The following is a 14564-nucleotide window of genomic DNA, read 5'->3' on the forward strand; positions in this document are numbered from 1 at the left end:
TTGTTAATAATAAAACTAGTCAAAATTGATGACCAACTTCACCTAATTTTGACTTTTCAACAATTTTTTTTTGTCTCCCGTGGCCGGCCATCACAATTTCAATGGCCTAATTTCACTTTAAAGACCCCCAATTTAAGATACAAGGCAATTTAACACCTTTAGGTATTAAAACACAACTTTTACCTTTTACGCGATTTAGTCTTTTTTCGAAATTGGACTAGAAATTGCTAAAATTAACTTACCAAAATTTACATGCACTTATAAAATTATATTATGACACATAAAATAGTACTAAAATAATTTTCTCTGGCCTCGGAATAGTGGTCCCGAAACTATTGTTCCGACTAGGTCCAAAATCGGGCTGTTACAAAACTGAAAAAATTTGGTTAACCGATCGAATTCGGTCAATTGGTCGGTTAACTGAATTAATTCGGTTGGGGGTCGGTTAAATTTTTTTTGAGTTTTCGGTTAACGATTAATTCGGTTCGAAACCGGTCGGTTAACCGAAAAAATTCAGTTAACCTAAAAAAATTAATAAAAAAATTATAATATATAAATAACCCACTATTCACTCAAACCCAATCCAACATAAACCTAAACACCCAATCTAATATATATTAACTCAAGAACCCAACCCAACCCAATCATAAAAATTACAAATAATTTAATAAATAAAAATTAAAAATAAAAATAAAAAACATATAATTTTATACAAATAATTCGGTTAATTCGGTTAATTTGGGTAATTCAGGTAAGTCGGTTAATTTTATACTTATTTTAACCAAAAATTTAAAAACATATAATTTTCGGTTAAATCGGTTAACCGACCGAATTAACCGAAAAATTTTCGGTTCGGTTAATTTTTTTGAAAAAATTTTGGTTCGGTTAACGATTAAAAATTTTGAAAGGTTGGTTAATTCGGTTAATGTTATTTTGGATTGGTTAACCGGTCGGTTAATCGATTGAACACCCCTAGTTCGAAGTAAATAAGTGACGACCAACGTCTTATCGGCTAAGCCGAAGCAAAGTGGCGACCAATGCCTCATCGAATCTATCCAAAGCAAATGTGACACACCAAGTGTCTCATCGACTCGAGGTCAAAGAATCCCTGAACTCTTCTTATCCTATGGCATGCCAACTATATCCACCCTAGCTCGACTAGTTAATAGGGTATCGGAATCACATATTCATATCATTTTCACTTTTAGTTGATCATAATCATTTGAATTCAAATCAATCGCAATAACAATTCAATCACAATTTCAAATTCACCACAAATCATTATACAATTCAATTTCACACATATATACATTCATCAATCAAATCCAATTCTCGTTCAATTCAAATATCACTAGTTACCTCAATTTCATTTTTCATGCACATATATTGAAATTAAACATTTAATAATAAATAACTTGAATTAAGGTAATACAAACTGATATTTTCTCGAGCTACTCCTCGATCACTTTTTCCTTTCCCTTTGCATTCAACGTCTCGGTTTCTTTGTTTGCTACGAAAATTAGCATAATTATAATTAATTAATAACACACATATTTTATAGAAAATAATAACTTTCCATGCAACTTTAACCTAAATCCCAAATTTGTCCTAACTATATTAATCTTCTTCCTTTTTATAATTCATATTATTTCCTTATTCAATTTCCATCAAAACTTTAATATAACCATCAAATTTTTATCATTTTTCATAATTTTGAATTTCTATCAATTAAACCCCCAATTTCATCATTATTTCAACATAAACCTTATTTAAAAATCTATCATCTTTCAGTATTTTCACACAAATTTCAAAAGTATTCAACTTTAGAACTTCAAAAATGTCAAAATCACTAAGAAAGGGACTTAATTGACTTACCAATTTAACTTTCAAGCTTCCAAACCCTAATTTCTCCTTTTCCTTTTCTTTTGTTCTTTCTTTCCCCTAATTTTCGTGACTTCTCTGCACCTTCTTTTTTTTCTTTTTTTTTTATTTTATTTCTTTCATTTACTAATTAATAATTAATTATAAAATATCTAATTAATACAAATAAAAATACTACATGTGTATTCATACACACATGTACACATGTAATAATTCATCACCATACATTTATCATTAACTCAATTAATAGATAAAATATAACAATAATAATAATAAGTAAATATCTTTTACTTAATATATAAGTAAATTTATATATTATATACATTTGTACTAATTATTTAAATACACGTGTATTTATTTTCTAACTTACATATGTCACTAATTTAGTTTAATTACTAATTTAATCCTTTATCCTTTCTCTATTCTATGATTAAGCTTTTATGCTCTATTCAATTTAATCATTTCTACTAATTACTTCTAATTAAAAATAAATTCACCTAATTAAAATCTAATTCAACTCACAACTAACTTCATAAATATTTTTTTTAAATATTTACGAACTCATTTTCCTAATATGGAAGCCTTAAACTCACTTTTCTGGTGCCCGTAAAATTTAGGTCGTTACATTTCTCCCCTCTTAATAAATTTCGTCCGCGAAATTTACCTGAGAATAGATGGGGGTACTGAGCTCTCATAGTTTCTTCCCGTTCCCAAGTCGCTTCTTCCACCTTATGACTTTTCCATAGCACTTTTACTAGATGAACCCTTTTATTTCTTAATTCTTTTATCCCCCTGCTAAAATCTCAACTGGTTCTTCTTCATAAGACAAATCCGGTCGAATCTCAATATCTTCAATGAAATAACATGAGAAGGATCTGATCTATATCTACGTAGTATTGAAACATAAAAAACATCATGTATCTTCTGTAATTCCGGAGGTAAAGCTAATCGATAAGCAACTGGTCCGATTCTTTTCACAATTTCATACAACCCAATGTAACGAGGGCTCAAGTTACCTTTCTGACCAAATCTCAACACTTACTTCCATGGAAAAACTTTAAGAAATACTTTATCCCCAACTGAATACTCAATGTCCCGTCGTTTCAAATCAATATAGGACTTTTGTCTATCAAATGCAACTTTTAATCTCTCTTGTATTTTCTTGACTGTCTCTTATGTTTCTTGAATCAATTCCGATCAATAACTTTTCTTTCATTCAGTTCAGTCCAACACACAGGTGATCTACATCTTCGTCCATACAATGCTTAACACGGAGCCATCTGAATACTTGATTGGAAACTATTATTATACACAAATTCAGCTAAAGGTAAATAAGGTTCCCAACCTGATTCAAAATCAATGATGCAAGCCCGAAGCATATCTTCTAATATTTGAACTACCCGTTCGGATTGTCCGTCAGTCTGCGGATGAAATACTGTACTGAAATTAAGCCGTGTGCCTAGTGACTCATGTAACTTTCTCCAAAATCTTGATGTAAATCGAGGATCTCAATCTGAGATTATAGATATTGGAATACCATGCAATCTAACTATTTCTCGAATATATACCTCAGCCAGTTTCTGAAGTGACCAATCGGTTCTCACTGCTACAAAATGCGCTGACTTAGTAAGTTGATCAATTATTACCCAAATAGCATTCTTTTTGCTTGTCGACAGTGGCAATCCATAACAAAATCCATTGTGATAAGATCCTATTTCCATTTAGGAATACTAAACGGCTAAAGTAACCCAGTAGGAACCTGATGTTTCGCCTTTACTCACTGACATGTAAGACATTTACCAACATATTCAACTATATCTCTTTTCATTCCGGGCCACCAATACGAATCTCGTAGATTACGATACATCTTTGTGCCTCCCGAGTGTAAAGCAAATGAACCATTGTGTGCCTCTCAGAGTATTAACTCTTTTAATTCAGATTTAGCAGGAATACAAACTCGATCTCGGTACCTTAAGCATCCATGTGCATCAATGCTGAAATTTTCTACCGTCTGTCTGTATCATCTCTCTTTTCTTCAACAATTTGTCATCTTTCAATTGAGCTGATTTAATCTGGTCAAACATCATTGGTTTAACTCTCAATTCAGCTATCAAACTCCCATCATCACAGATACTGAGCCGTGCAAACATTGCTCTCAAATCAATTGCGGTTTTTCTACTCAAAGCGTCAGCCACTACATTAGCTTTTCCTGGATGATAGTCTATGATACAATCATAATCTTTTAAAAGCTTGATCCATCGTCTCTGTCGCAAATTCAATTCTTTTTGGGAGAGGAGATATTTCAAACTTTTATGATCGGTATAGATGTAACATTTTTCACTGTACAAATAATGTCTCCAAATCTTCAGAGCGAAAATCACAGCTGCTAGTTTCAAATCATGAGTTGGATAGTTGCGCTCATGTGGTTTCAACTGACGAGATGCATGGGCTATTACCTTTCCAACCTGCATCAGTCCACAACCCAGACCACTCAAAGAAGCATTACTATACACTACAAAATCTTTCCCCGACTCTGGTAATGTTAGAACTGGTGCCTCTGTTAACATTTGCTTCAACTTTTCAAAACTTTCTTGGCATTGATCATCCCACACAAATGGTACATTCTTTTGTAGTAGCTTGGTCATCGGCAAAGCTATCTTCGAAAATCCATTTACAAATCTTCTATAATACCCAGCTAAACCAAGAAAACTATGTACCTCTGATACGTTTCTTGGTGGTTTCCATTGTACAATCGCTTCAATCTTCTTTGGATCAACTCAGATTCTATCTGCAGATACTACATGACCTAGGAATACAACCCCTGACAACCAAAATTCGCAGTTGCTGAGTTTTCCATACAATTGTTTTTTTCGTAATATCTGTAGTACAATCCTGAGATGTTGATCATGCTCTGAATCTGACTTCGAATAAACTAGTATATCATCAATAAAAACTACTACAAACTAGTCTAAATACGGTTGAAAGATACGATTCATGAGATCTATAAAAGCAGCTGGAGCATTTGACAATCCAAATGGCATTACTAAGAACTCATAGTGACCATACCTTGTACGGGAAGCTGTCTTTGGAACGTTGCTTTCTTTTACTCTCAACTGGTAGTAGCCTGATCTTAAATCAATCTTCGAAAATACAGAAGCTCCTCTCAACTGATCAAACAAATCATCAATTTCACTTTACCTATCCATTTCACTGTCTTATAATTAAATTAAAATACCAAATATCAATATAATTTACGTATCTTCATCACTTGCTAATAATATTTTTTTCTCTTCTTTCAATCTTCATGCTCAATTTTGTAACTGAAAAAATAATAAATGTTTATCATAAGCTATTACTCATTCAACACCTTACATGTTATAAATTCCTTTTTTATAATATTTGACATTTCTTTATATTTTTTGGTATGGTTTTGAAATTAGAATTTGATATGAGATAAGATTTTGGAGTAAAAAAATTATTTTTAAATATTAAGAATTTTCAATTAGATTTTGTGACAAATTAAGTTATTATATTTTCAACAAAATTGGGTAATTTCACGATAATTTTTAAAAATATAAATACTTAAATAAAATAAATAAATTTATCAAGACAAACCAAAATTAGTATCCCATCATAATCTTTTGCACTTCCTTATATATATATATTTTTATATTCCTTCAAAAATTTTGGTACTTTCTCATAATATATATGTATTCCCTTGTAAGTTTTAATATTTTCTCATTTTTTTTATACTTCTTCATTTTTTTTTTGTATTCCCTCAAAAATTTTTATACTTCCTCATATTTTTAGTATTCTCTCATTTTTTTATCGGGTTGGATCGATTTTATTTTCATTAGCAGACCAAGCAATTGAATTGGAGATTGTAAATAAATAATAATTTTGATATCATATTTTAAATAGTGAATATGAACTATGTTTTAATTTATATGGTCTTTTGAAGAATATAAAGATTAAATTGATTTATTTTACGGTAGATATCTTAATTTAATTCAATGGTTTGGCAATTATTTTCTCAAAAAAAGCATCTAAAAGTAATGTATAGGTTTGAAAATATACAAATTATGAGGTGCGGTGTGGTAGTTGCTTACCTCATACCTTAATTATGAGGTTGGGATTTTGATCCCCGCTCATGGGAATAAAGTTCATTTCATGACCAGCCATTTATCTCTTTGGAAAATATTCATGACAAGGGAATTAGTTACTACTTATGCTTAGGTTTTTATACCTAAATTTTGAAATTGAAAAATAGAGAGACTAAATTCTTAAAAATAAAAGTATAAGAACTAAATTTTAAATTTATGAAAAGTAACTTATAGCATATTTTGACCTACCAAATCACAAAATTCCTCGCTTTTAACCCCCAAAAAAAAACTTAAAAGATTTCGAGCTTTGATAAAAATTAATAATAGTAAACAAATATTATTCAATATTAAATTTAACTAAATTATTTTTTGAGAGTTTATTTAGTAAAAAATACTTTAATGTTTATAAAATAGTGAATGAATTATTAATTAATATAAAATAAGTTAGCATGGCGTGTTCGGAGCTATTTCTTGATTTAATGGCATTTCTTAATTATTTGTAAAACCCAAATTTATGCAATGGTTGACTAAGAGCAGGTGGTGAACAAGGTTTTACAATTGAAAGTATTATTGTAGAGTTCCTTTCTTTATTATTTACCCTTTTTTTTTGTGGAATAGGAGCAGGTAGAAAACTTCATGGAGGCTTGCGGGTCAAAATGACAATGGTTGGGTGACAATGACTTGGGGTATATTATATTCTTTTATTAAAGATGGCTTCTAAAAGTTTTTATTTGAAAGTAAATAGGATTCAGGAAAGCAAATCTTTCTTAGCACCAGATAAAGCAGAAACTTTGTTTTCATACTGTTGTTGGTTTGACCTTACGTTCGTATTCTTATCCTTTAGTGTAGCGGAAAACAGAAAGAAACCATAAGCATTTCTGATTTTAGAGGGACGTTATCTAGATATGCTAGATGCCAGTAAAGCATAGAAACAAGTACTGTAATTAAAATTCAGTATAGTATGGATATGTAGCATGAAAATTACATGCAATATGATCTAAACATTTCTATTTTCAACTGATCCTCCTTAGTGAGATCAAACTTTACCAAAATCAAAGTGTAAATAAACCAAATAAACTTCATTTCTGCAGAAAATAAACCTAATATCTTTAAACTGACACTGCAGCAAAATTAACTTTTAGCGGCGTTTTTTAAGGAAAGCGCCGCAAAAAAACGCCGCTATAGAAGGCGCCACTAAAGTTTGTGGCGTTTATTTAAAAAAATGCCGCTAAAGGTCATGACCTTTAGCGGCGCTTTCCCCACAAACGCCGTTAGAGGTCTTGACCTTTAGCGGCGCTTTTCCCACAAACGCCGCTAAAGATCTTTACCTTTAGCGGCGCTTTTCCCGCAAACGCCGCTAAAGGTAATGAAATTTAAAAAAAAAACGCCTTCAAGATGCTGACATGCTTCACATGATGCCCACATTAAGGATGCATGTAAAACATAAGGCATAGGCAGAGAGAGAGTTACAGAATAATAAAATCACTATATGTTAACTGATTTTAGTCATAAAAGAGACTAATAAAACAAAAGAGTCTTGTTATCACAAGCAAAGATCAACAAAAATCCTGAAGAGAAAAGTTCATAAAAGATATAACTATGATTGCCTTAAAGCAGCTCCCTAGCTTTGCTACAGACTACTCTTTTTCATTTCAGCACATATAAAGATATATAGAAATCACCAACCAATACCAACATTACATAGAGACTACAATGAAATTCAAACAGGGATAAATCTTGAGCAGAAGAATTAAAAAGCTCCAATAAAATTTGCATACCAAAAGAGACAATGATACATTGAATGGCTCTACTATATGTTTAGACTTATCACCAACACTGTGTGAATTGAACCAGGATTCAGAACCCCCAGTATTGCTCAAGCTCAAATCCTTGGCAGCATCCTTGCAGATGCTACAATAAATTTCCAAACCTTCAACCTCCACAACTTTGCTCACCTGACCCATTCTCAGCCTGCATTATAAGGTAAGAAAAAATTTATTTGAAATTAGAGCTAATTACATATCAAATTAAGAATCAACATTTGGACTTAATTTTTGCAAAACTTATGAAAAAGCGAAAGAAAACAAAATGCAAATTAAATTTGTCATTGGTTAGTGGTACTTCACAAAATTAATGCAGAACAAGGTAAATTTCACATGTAAGCCAAGCCACAACTATTATTGCCATTAAGTTGAGGAAATTCAAATAACTGACTCCTTCATGTCCCTATGACAAAGTGGAAGAGAGTATGTGTCTGTGAAAATTACAATGAAAATCAAGGACATTACAGTAGACATAAGAAATTACCCAACCGAATTTTGCTTTAACATTGTCAAGCTAGAGAATCTTAAACCAAATAAAACCTGCTCCTGCAAAAACATTTAAGTAAATAAATGTTTTAAAATTTTAAATCAAATAAGTTGCATAATAACATAACAAAGAGAAATGTTAATATAAAACCTAAAAACAATTTAATGCCAATTTTTAAGGAAATTACATATGGTTCTAAAATTCAAAACAATCACTCCTAAAAGCATCCAGACGTTAAATCAAATAAGTTGCATAATAACATCACAAAGAGAAATGTTATTATAAAACCTAAAAACAATTTAATGCCAATTTTTAAAGAGATTACATAGGATTCTAAAATTCAAAACAGGGACTCCACAAAGCATCCATACATTATTAAGCCTCTGCTTAGCTTATGCATATAAACATAAACAACCCAAGCTTTAAGCTTAATTTATCGAAGATCTCTAAATTCCACCTCCCTCAATTCATTAGTAATTACCCTTCATAAACAACAATTTCCTTTATTCTGAACGTTCTTATCTGTTCCAAACCAATTTATCCTCAATTTTTGAGTTGATGAAATCTTCTCAAGAAAATTTAGAAATGGAGTTTAGCTTTGAAGATTTTTAGACTGGACAATTTAAAGAGATTAGTTTGCTATGATATGAGGTTTACCCATCAAAGTTCCTACCAGTCATTTTAGAAGTAACTTTAGAGACTTTCTCTCTGCATTGAGCGCACCCCCTGTTTGCACTCATCACTATAACCTGAAACTGGAGTTTAAGCAATGTGATTTCTAAATTAGTGAATTAAACTCTAAAATAGCAATACTTGCATGTGTGCAATTCACACTGCTGCTGAGATTGCAGAAGCTTGAAGTTACCCTTTTTTTTTCATGGTCATGATGAAACTGTTAGAGGGTCTTTGATAAAAAAAATTCAATATAGAAACATCATATAACCGTGAAGGAAGAACCAAAAGAAGTTAAAGAAATCTGCAGATACTACCACTCAAGAAAACCAAAAAGTTATATAACACCAAAGGTGTTCCTAAAAGTAGAGAAACAAGCCAATGATGCAGAACCAAGAAGCTAAACCTTGGACAATGATGATCAATGGAAACAAACTTTGATGAAAAGAAAAGAACCCAGAAAACATACCGAAAGGAGAGCCAGATCCTCGAAATGCAAGAGAGTTTTTGTATTCGATGCCATATGCAATAATTAAATCAAGTCTCTATTCTGCTTCTTCAAACATATGATGAACTCTCTCTCTTTCTCTCAACCTGGTTTTTTGCAAAATTTATGAAACCTATTAAGCTTCAAACAATCAACTCCTTCACAAGAAGAAACCGTTGTATCTAACATTATAAAAAGAAAAAAAAAGTGAAGTTGCTATTAAGAAAATGAGGGATTATATTAGAAAAAATGGAATTAGGGATTATATTTATATTAAACCATTTAAAACGAACCTCCTCTTGTAGAGCCTTAAGCTTTTCATCAGCAAGTAATGAATCATCCTGCAATTAACATAATGTAGAAATTAAAATTCATAGCCGAATAAACCCTAATTTAGTACACTGTACTCTTCAATCTACGCTTCCTTAGGGAAAGACATTCAATAACTGAAAATAATTGAAAACATAATAATAAAAAAGCAAAGCTTCTTTAGGGAAATTTGGGGGCAAATTTTGAGAGTAAAAGGAGATGAGAAAGAAGATGAGAAGCGGGTAACCAAAATTCTTTTTTTCGTTGTGAGCGGGATTTTGAAAACGGGATAAAAAAGTGTTTTATGGCGTTTTTAATAAAAACGCCACTATAGTCCAATTTTTTTTGTGGTGTTTTACTCAAAAACGCCATTATTGCTCAATTTTGATTTTTTTTTCATTTTTAACATATTTTTTCCTATTTTTTCTTATAAATTTTTTGTGCTGACATTATCATTTTTTAGAATTTTTCTAATTTTTGAATATTGAATTTTTTAACTGAAATATGAACTAAAATATTAAATATTAAATTTTTAAGTTTTTTATTTTTTATTTTTTAATTTTAAAATTTTAAAATTTTTTTGAAGATTTTTTAATTTTAAATTATCATATAAAATACAAAAGGAAACTTTAACAGAAATAAAATGAAATCGATGAATTAAAAAAATACAAAATGACACAGTAATACAAGTATTATTCTTTTAAGTATGGTCCGCTTTAGTTGTTTAGATTTTTATATAAATGGCATTTAATTATATGTATACACCTAAATTTTAATAGAGATACATCTTAGAGTTATATATGAATTTCGGTTTAATGTGTAATTGCAGACGTGAAATTCTAATTGTGGTTTAAATGTATAGTTAAAACGTTAATTTTGATTTAATCATACAAATTTTAAAAAATAAATACATCAATATATTTTTCTATTAGATAAATATAAATATTTATGTATGCAATATATAAATATAAAATGATGTTATATCAATAATTGAGTTAATAATTTACAAGAACTGGATCAAATTAAAGTTCATGTATACAATTGCACACTAAACCATTGTTAGAAAAAGAAACATTTATCGGGGATTTTGGATTTTGAATTGGGGAAAAAGGGGTGATTATTTTAAAGATTCGGATTAGGGAAAATGGGGAAATTATCTCTTACATAACCATAAATCATAATCCCTAAACCCATAATCCATAAACCTTAAAATAATAACTCATACACTTTAAACCCTAAACCCTAAACCCTAAACTATAATGATAATTAATTCAATATTTTAAAATTAATACTATCTCTTTTATAATTATATAAGAAAATATTTATCATATAATTAAAAAACACTAACTAATCTAAACCCTAAACTTCTAATCCCTAAACCTTAAACCTTAAAACATAAGCCCTGAACCATGAACCCCTCACCCTTAACCCATAACCTCTAACCCCTAACACCTAAATCTTAAACCCCAACCCTTAAACCACCTTTAAACCATAATCAAATACATTTAAAACAAATACATTTAATATGGGCCTAAAAATTTGTCCAAGTCCAGCCCGAAATGAAATTGTTAAGCCTGAACACGGCCCGGCCCATATTAATTTTTTTAACTTATTTAATTAAATAAAAAATTTTAAAATATAATAAATCATCAAATACATTTAAAACAAATATTAAAACAAGAAACAAATAAAAAATGATATTAAAACAATTATTAAAACAATAGACAAATTGAAAATATAATAAAAAGTGATTATATTAAAATTAAAAATAAAATATCAATATGATTAAAAATAAAAAAATATACATTTAGTATATAATTCGGGCCGGGCCCGGGCCAAAAAAGTTTTACCCGAGCCCGGCCCATTTTCTAAACGGGCCTCATTTTTTTGCCCAAACTCATATTTTGGGCCTATATTTTTACCCAAAAATATATATTTAGTATATAATCCCTTTTAGGGATTATATGACTTTTAGCGGCGTTTTATCGAAAGCGCCGCTACTGCTCTGGTTTTTAGCGGCGTTTTACCAAAAGCACCGCTAATGCTCTGGTTTTTAGCGGCGTTTTACCAAAAGCGCAGCTAATGCTCTGGTTTTTAACGACGTTTTACCAAAAGCGCCGCTAGTGCTCTGTTTTTAGCGGCGTTTTAACAAAAAACGCCGCTATTGCTCTGTTTTTAGCGGCATTTTTGGTAAAACGCCGCTATTGCTCCGTTTTTTATAATTTTTGTGGCGTTTTTTTGATAAAACGCCGCTAAAGCCCTATTTTCCTGTAGTGTGAAATAACCGAAAATATGTCTATAACATAAAAGCATTCAAAAATACAAACTCCCACTAAAACTAAATATCCTTTGTAACGCCCCCTAACCCTATACCGTCATCGGAACAGGGTTACGAGACATTACCAGTCAGTACAGTCCAATTTCGGTCATTAATTAAAATAAATATTTACACACATCCTAGTTTTAAGATGTCGTCCCTTTAATGGGCCCTCGCGGTCCAATATGAACAGTAAATTCAATTCGGGACTAATTTAGAATCACTACGAATTTTTAGTAAATTTCAAAATTCATACTACATACCGTTGCCAACCATAATTTACTCATTTCATGAGTACATCTATAACCTAAATGACTCTCATAAAACATCCTAGGTACATGCCATTACCAATAATTAACACACTTTACCTTAATGAATTCGGGATCGAACTGGGATACTGATTCAACGTTCTATCTTTACTAAACCTGAGCACGGAAACAAACCGTACGCTGAGTATGGTATACTCAGTGGTATTTCCATAATCCGAACACTTAATAATATAACAATTAAACTTAAAATCACAAGAACAATTATAAGTATTCATTTATTTGTTTTATAGATAAATTTTCAATTACTTACCATATAAATTCTATACAAGTCATATAACAAACACAATAACATATTTGTTCAATTCTTTTCATTTACTTACCGTATAAATTCTATACAATATATTCACAATTCACTTGTTTTCACACTTTATTTCTTAACAATATACCATTTTAATTCATTTTAACATCAATCATCATCCATTTGAACTTCACTCATTTCATGAACCTTTTGGTTCATGTTTTCAATCTCATATCTCAATTTCAATTCTCAATTCAATTTCTCATTTCATTCCAATAGCTCAATCAATCAAATTCACTCGACTTATCTTTTCACTTATTTACCCCTATTAACAAGACTCGGACCTTGGCGGATACACGGATCCAACCAAACACACCAATATGGCACCCAATGCCTCATCAGATAGTTCGAAGCAATATTTGACACCCAGTGTCTCATCGGCCTAGCCGAAGTAAAGTTGGTACCCAGTACCTCATCGAATCTATCCGAAGAAATATAGTGACACCCAGTGTCTCATCGACTCGAGGTCGAAGAATCCCTGAACACTTCCAATCCTATGGCATGCCAACTATATCCGACTCAGCCCGATACTGTTAATAGGGTATTCAATTCACTTTCAATTTTTTTCAATCAATACACATTTTAATTAATCACATAAATTCATAATTCAATACAATTCAATTCACTTTTCAATAACAAATATCCAAATATCACAAATCTCATATTTAAAATTTTCAAACAATTTATATTTCAATTCAATTCAAATAATCAATATATATTCAATATTCAATATATATATATCTATATATATACGCCAATTCAATCAATATAAATTCAATAATTTCATCACATACTATATCAATCCATTTCATTTGCAAAACACAATAATTCTTACTTCAAAACACTTAATATACATATTAAGAAATAAATTCAACAATTAAGTATTAGGTTCGGATTATAGAAATACAAACCGTAATTTTCGAGCTAACTCCCGTTGACTTTGTCTTGTCCTTTCTTAGCCGAGATTTCTAGTACCACATTGACTACGAAATTAATACAATTCATAATCATTAATACATTACTAATTCATATCTTGAGTTATAGAATTCTAAATTAAGATTCGCTAATTTTTCCTGAAACTAGACTCACAAATCTTCTTACAATAAAATTTTCAGAATTTTTGGTTTAGCCATTAAGTACAGTTTATTCTTTAAATTCACCCCTATTCTGCTATCTGACAGTTTCGTCCCTTCTTCACTAAAAATTAATTATCTCACAGTACAGAACTCGGATAACATTCTCGTTGATTTCTAATGAAAATAGACTCATTAGGGATTCTAAACATATAACTTTAAGCCTCTAATTATTTTTATTCAATTTTTGGTGATTTTCCAAAGTCAGAACAGGGGAACCCGAATTCATTCTGACATTGTCTCACAAAATTCATTATATCTCATAATTTACAATTCAATTGCTTATATAGTTTCTTCTATAAGAAACTAGACTCAATAATATTTAATTTCATATTTTATGCATCCTCTAATTCAATTTCTACAATTTTTGGTGATTTTTCAAACTTAGACTACTGCTGCTGTCCAAAATAGTCTTAGTACAAAATGTTGATTTACTTTAATTTCAATTTAATTCTAACTAAATTCACTTACTTTTCTATCTTAATTCATACTTTATTTCTATTCAAATTTCATCCATACTCTCATTTAAATATTAAATTTCCAGCATACTTTCCTAATTTCAAAATTTCATCAATTTAGTCCCTACAACATAAAACTTATAACTTACTTTACAATTTGATCCTATTATCAATTCTAGCTTGAAATTTACTCAATTAAACCCTTAATTCACTATTTTATTCAACATGAACTATACTTGAAAATCTATAAACTCTCAAAATATCAAC

General features: G+C 30.3%; 1 protein-coding gene across 5 annotated transcripts; it reads right to left on the reverse strand.

The window, feature by feature from the left end:
- Positions 1-7565: 7565 nt before the first annotated feature.
- On the reverse strand, positions 7566-10047 carry LOC107888140 (uncharacterized). 5 transcript variants are annotated; one of them, XR_005927205.1, is made up of 5 exons: positions 9747-10047; positions 9436-9560; positions 8968-9049; positions 8292-8347; positions 7566-7955 (listed from the first exon to the last, which is right to left on the reverse strand). XR_005927205.1 is itself a non-coding variant. In XM_041113867.1 (4 exons), the coding sequence occupies exons 2-4, from the start codon at positions 9487-9489 to the stop codon at positions 7682-7684; spliced, it is 384 nt and encodes a 127-aa protein (XP_040969801.1). In that variant the 5' UTR covers positions 9490-9560; positions 9747-10039; the 3' UTR covers positions 7566-7681. The 5 variants fall into 5 exon arrangements, 3 of the variants coding, with proteins under 3 accessions (XP_040969801.1, XP_040969800.1, XP_016667765.2); XR_001681297.2 differs by having other exon boundaries at positions 8292-8353; positions 9747-10044; XM_041113867.1 differs by lacking the exon at positions 8968-9049 and having other exon boundaries at positions 9747-10039.
- Positions 10048-14564: the final 4517 nt, after the last annotated feature.

The sequence above is a fragment of the Gossypium hirsutum genome, chromosome A05, assembly GCF_007990345.1.
Source record: "Gossypium hirsutum isolate 1008001.06 chromosome A05, Gossypium_hirsutum_v2.1, whole genome shotgun sequence".
NCBI lineage: Eukaryota > Viridiplantae > Streptophyta > Magnoliopsida > Malvales > Malvaceae > Gossypium > Gossypium hirsutum.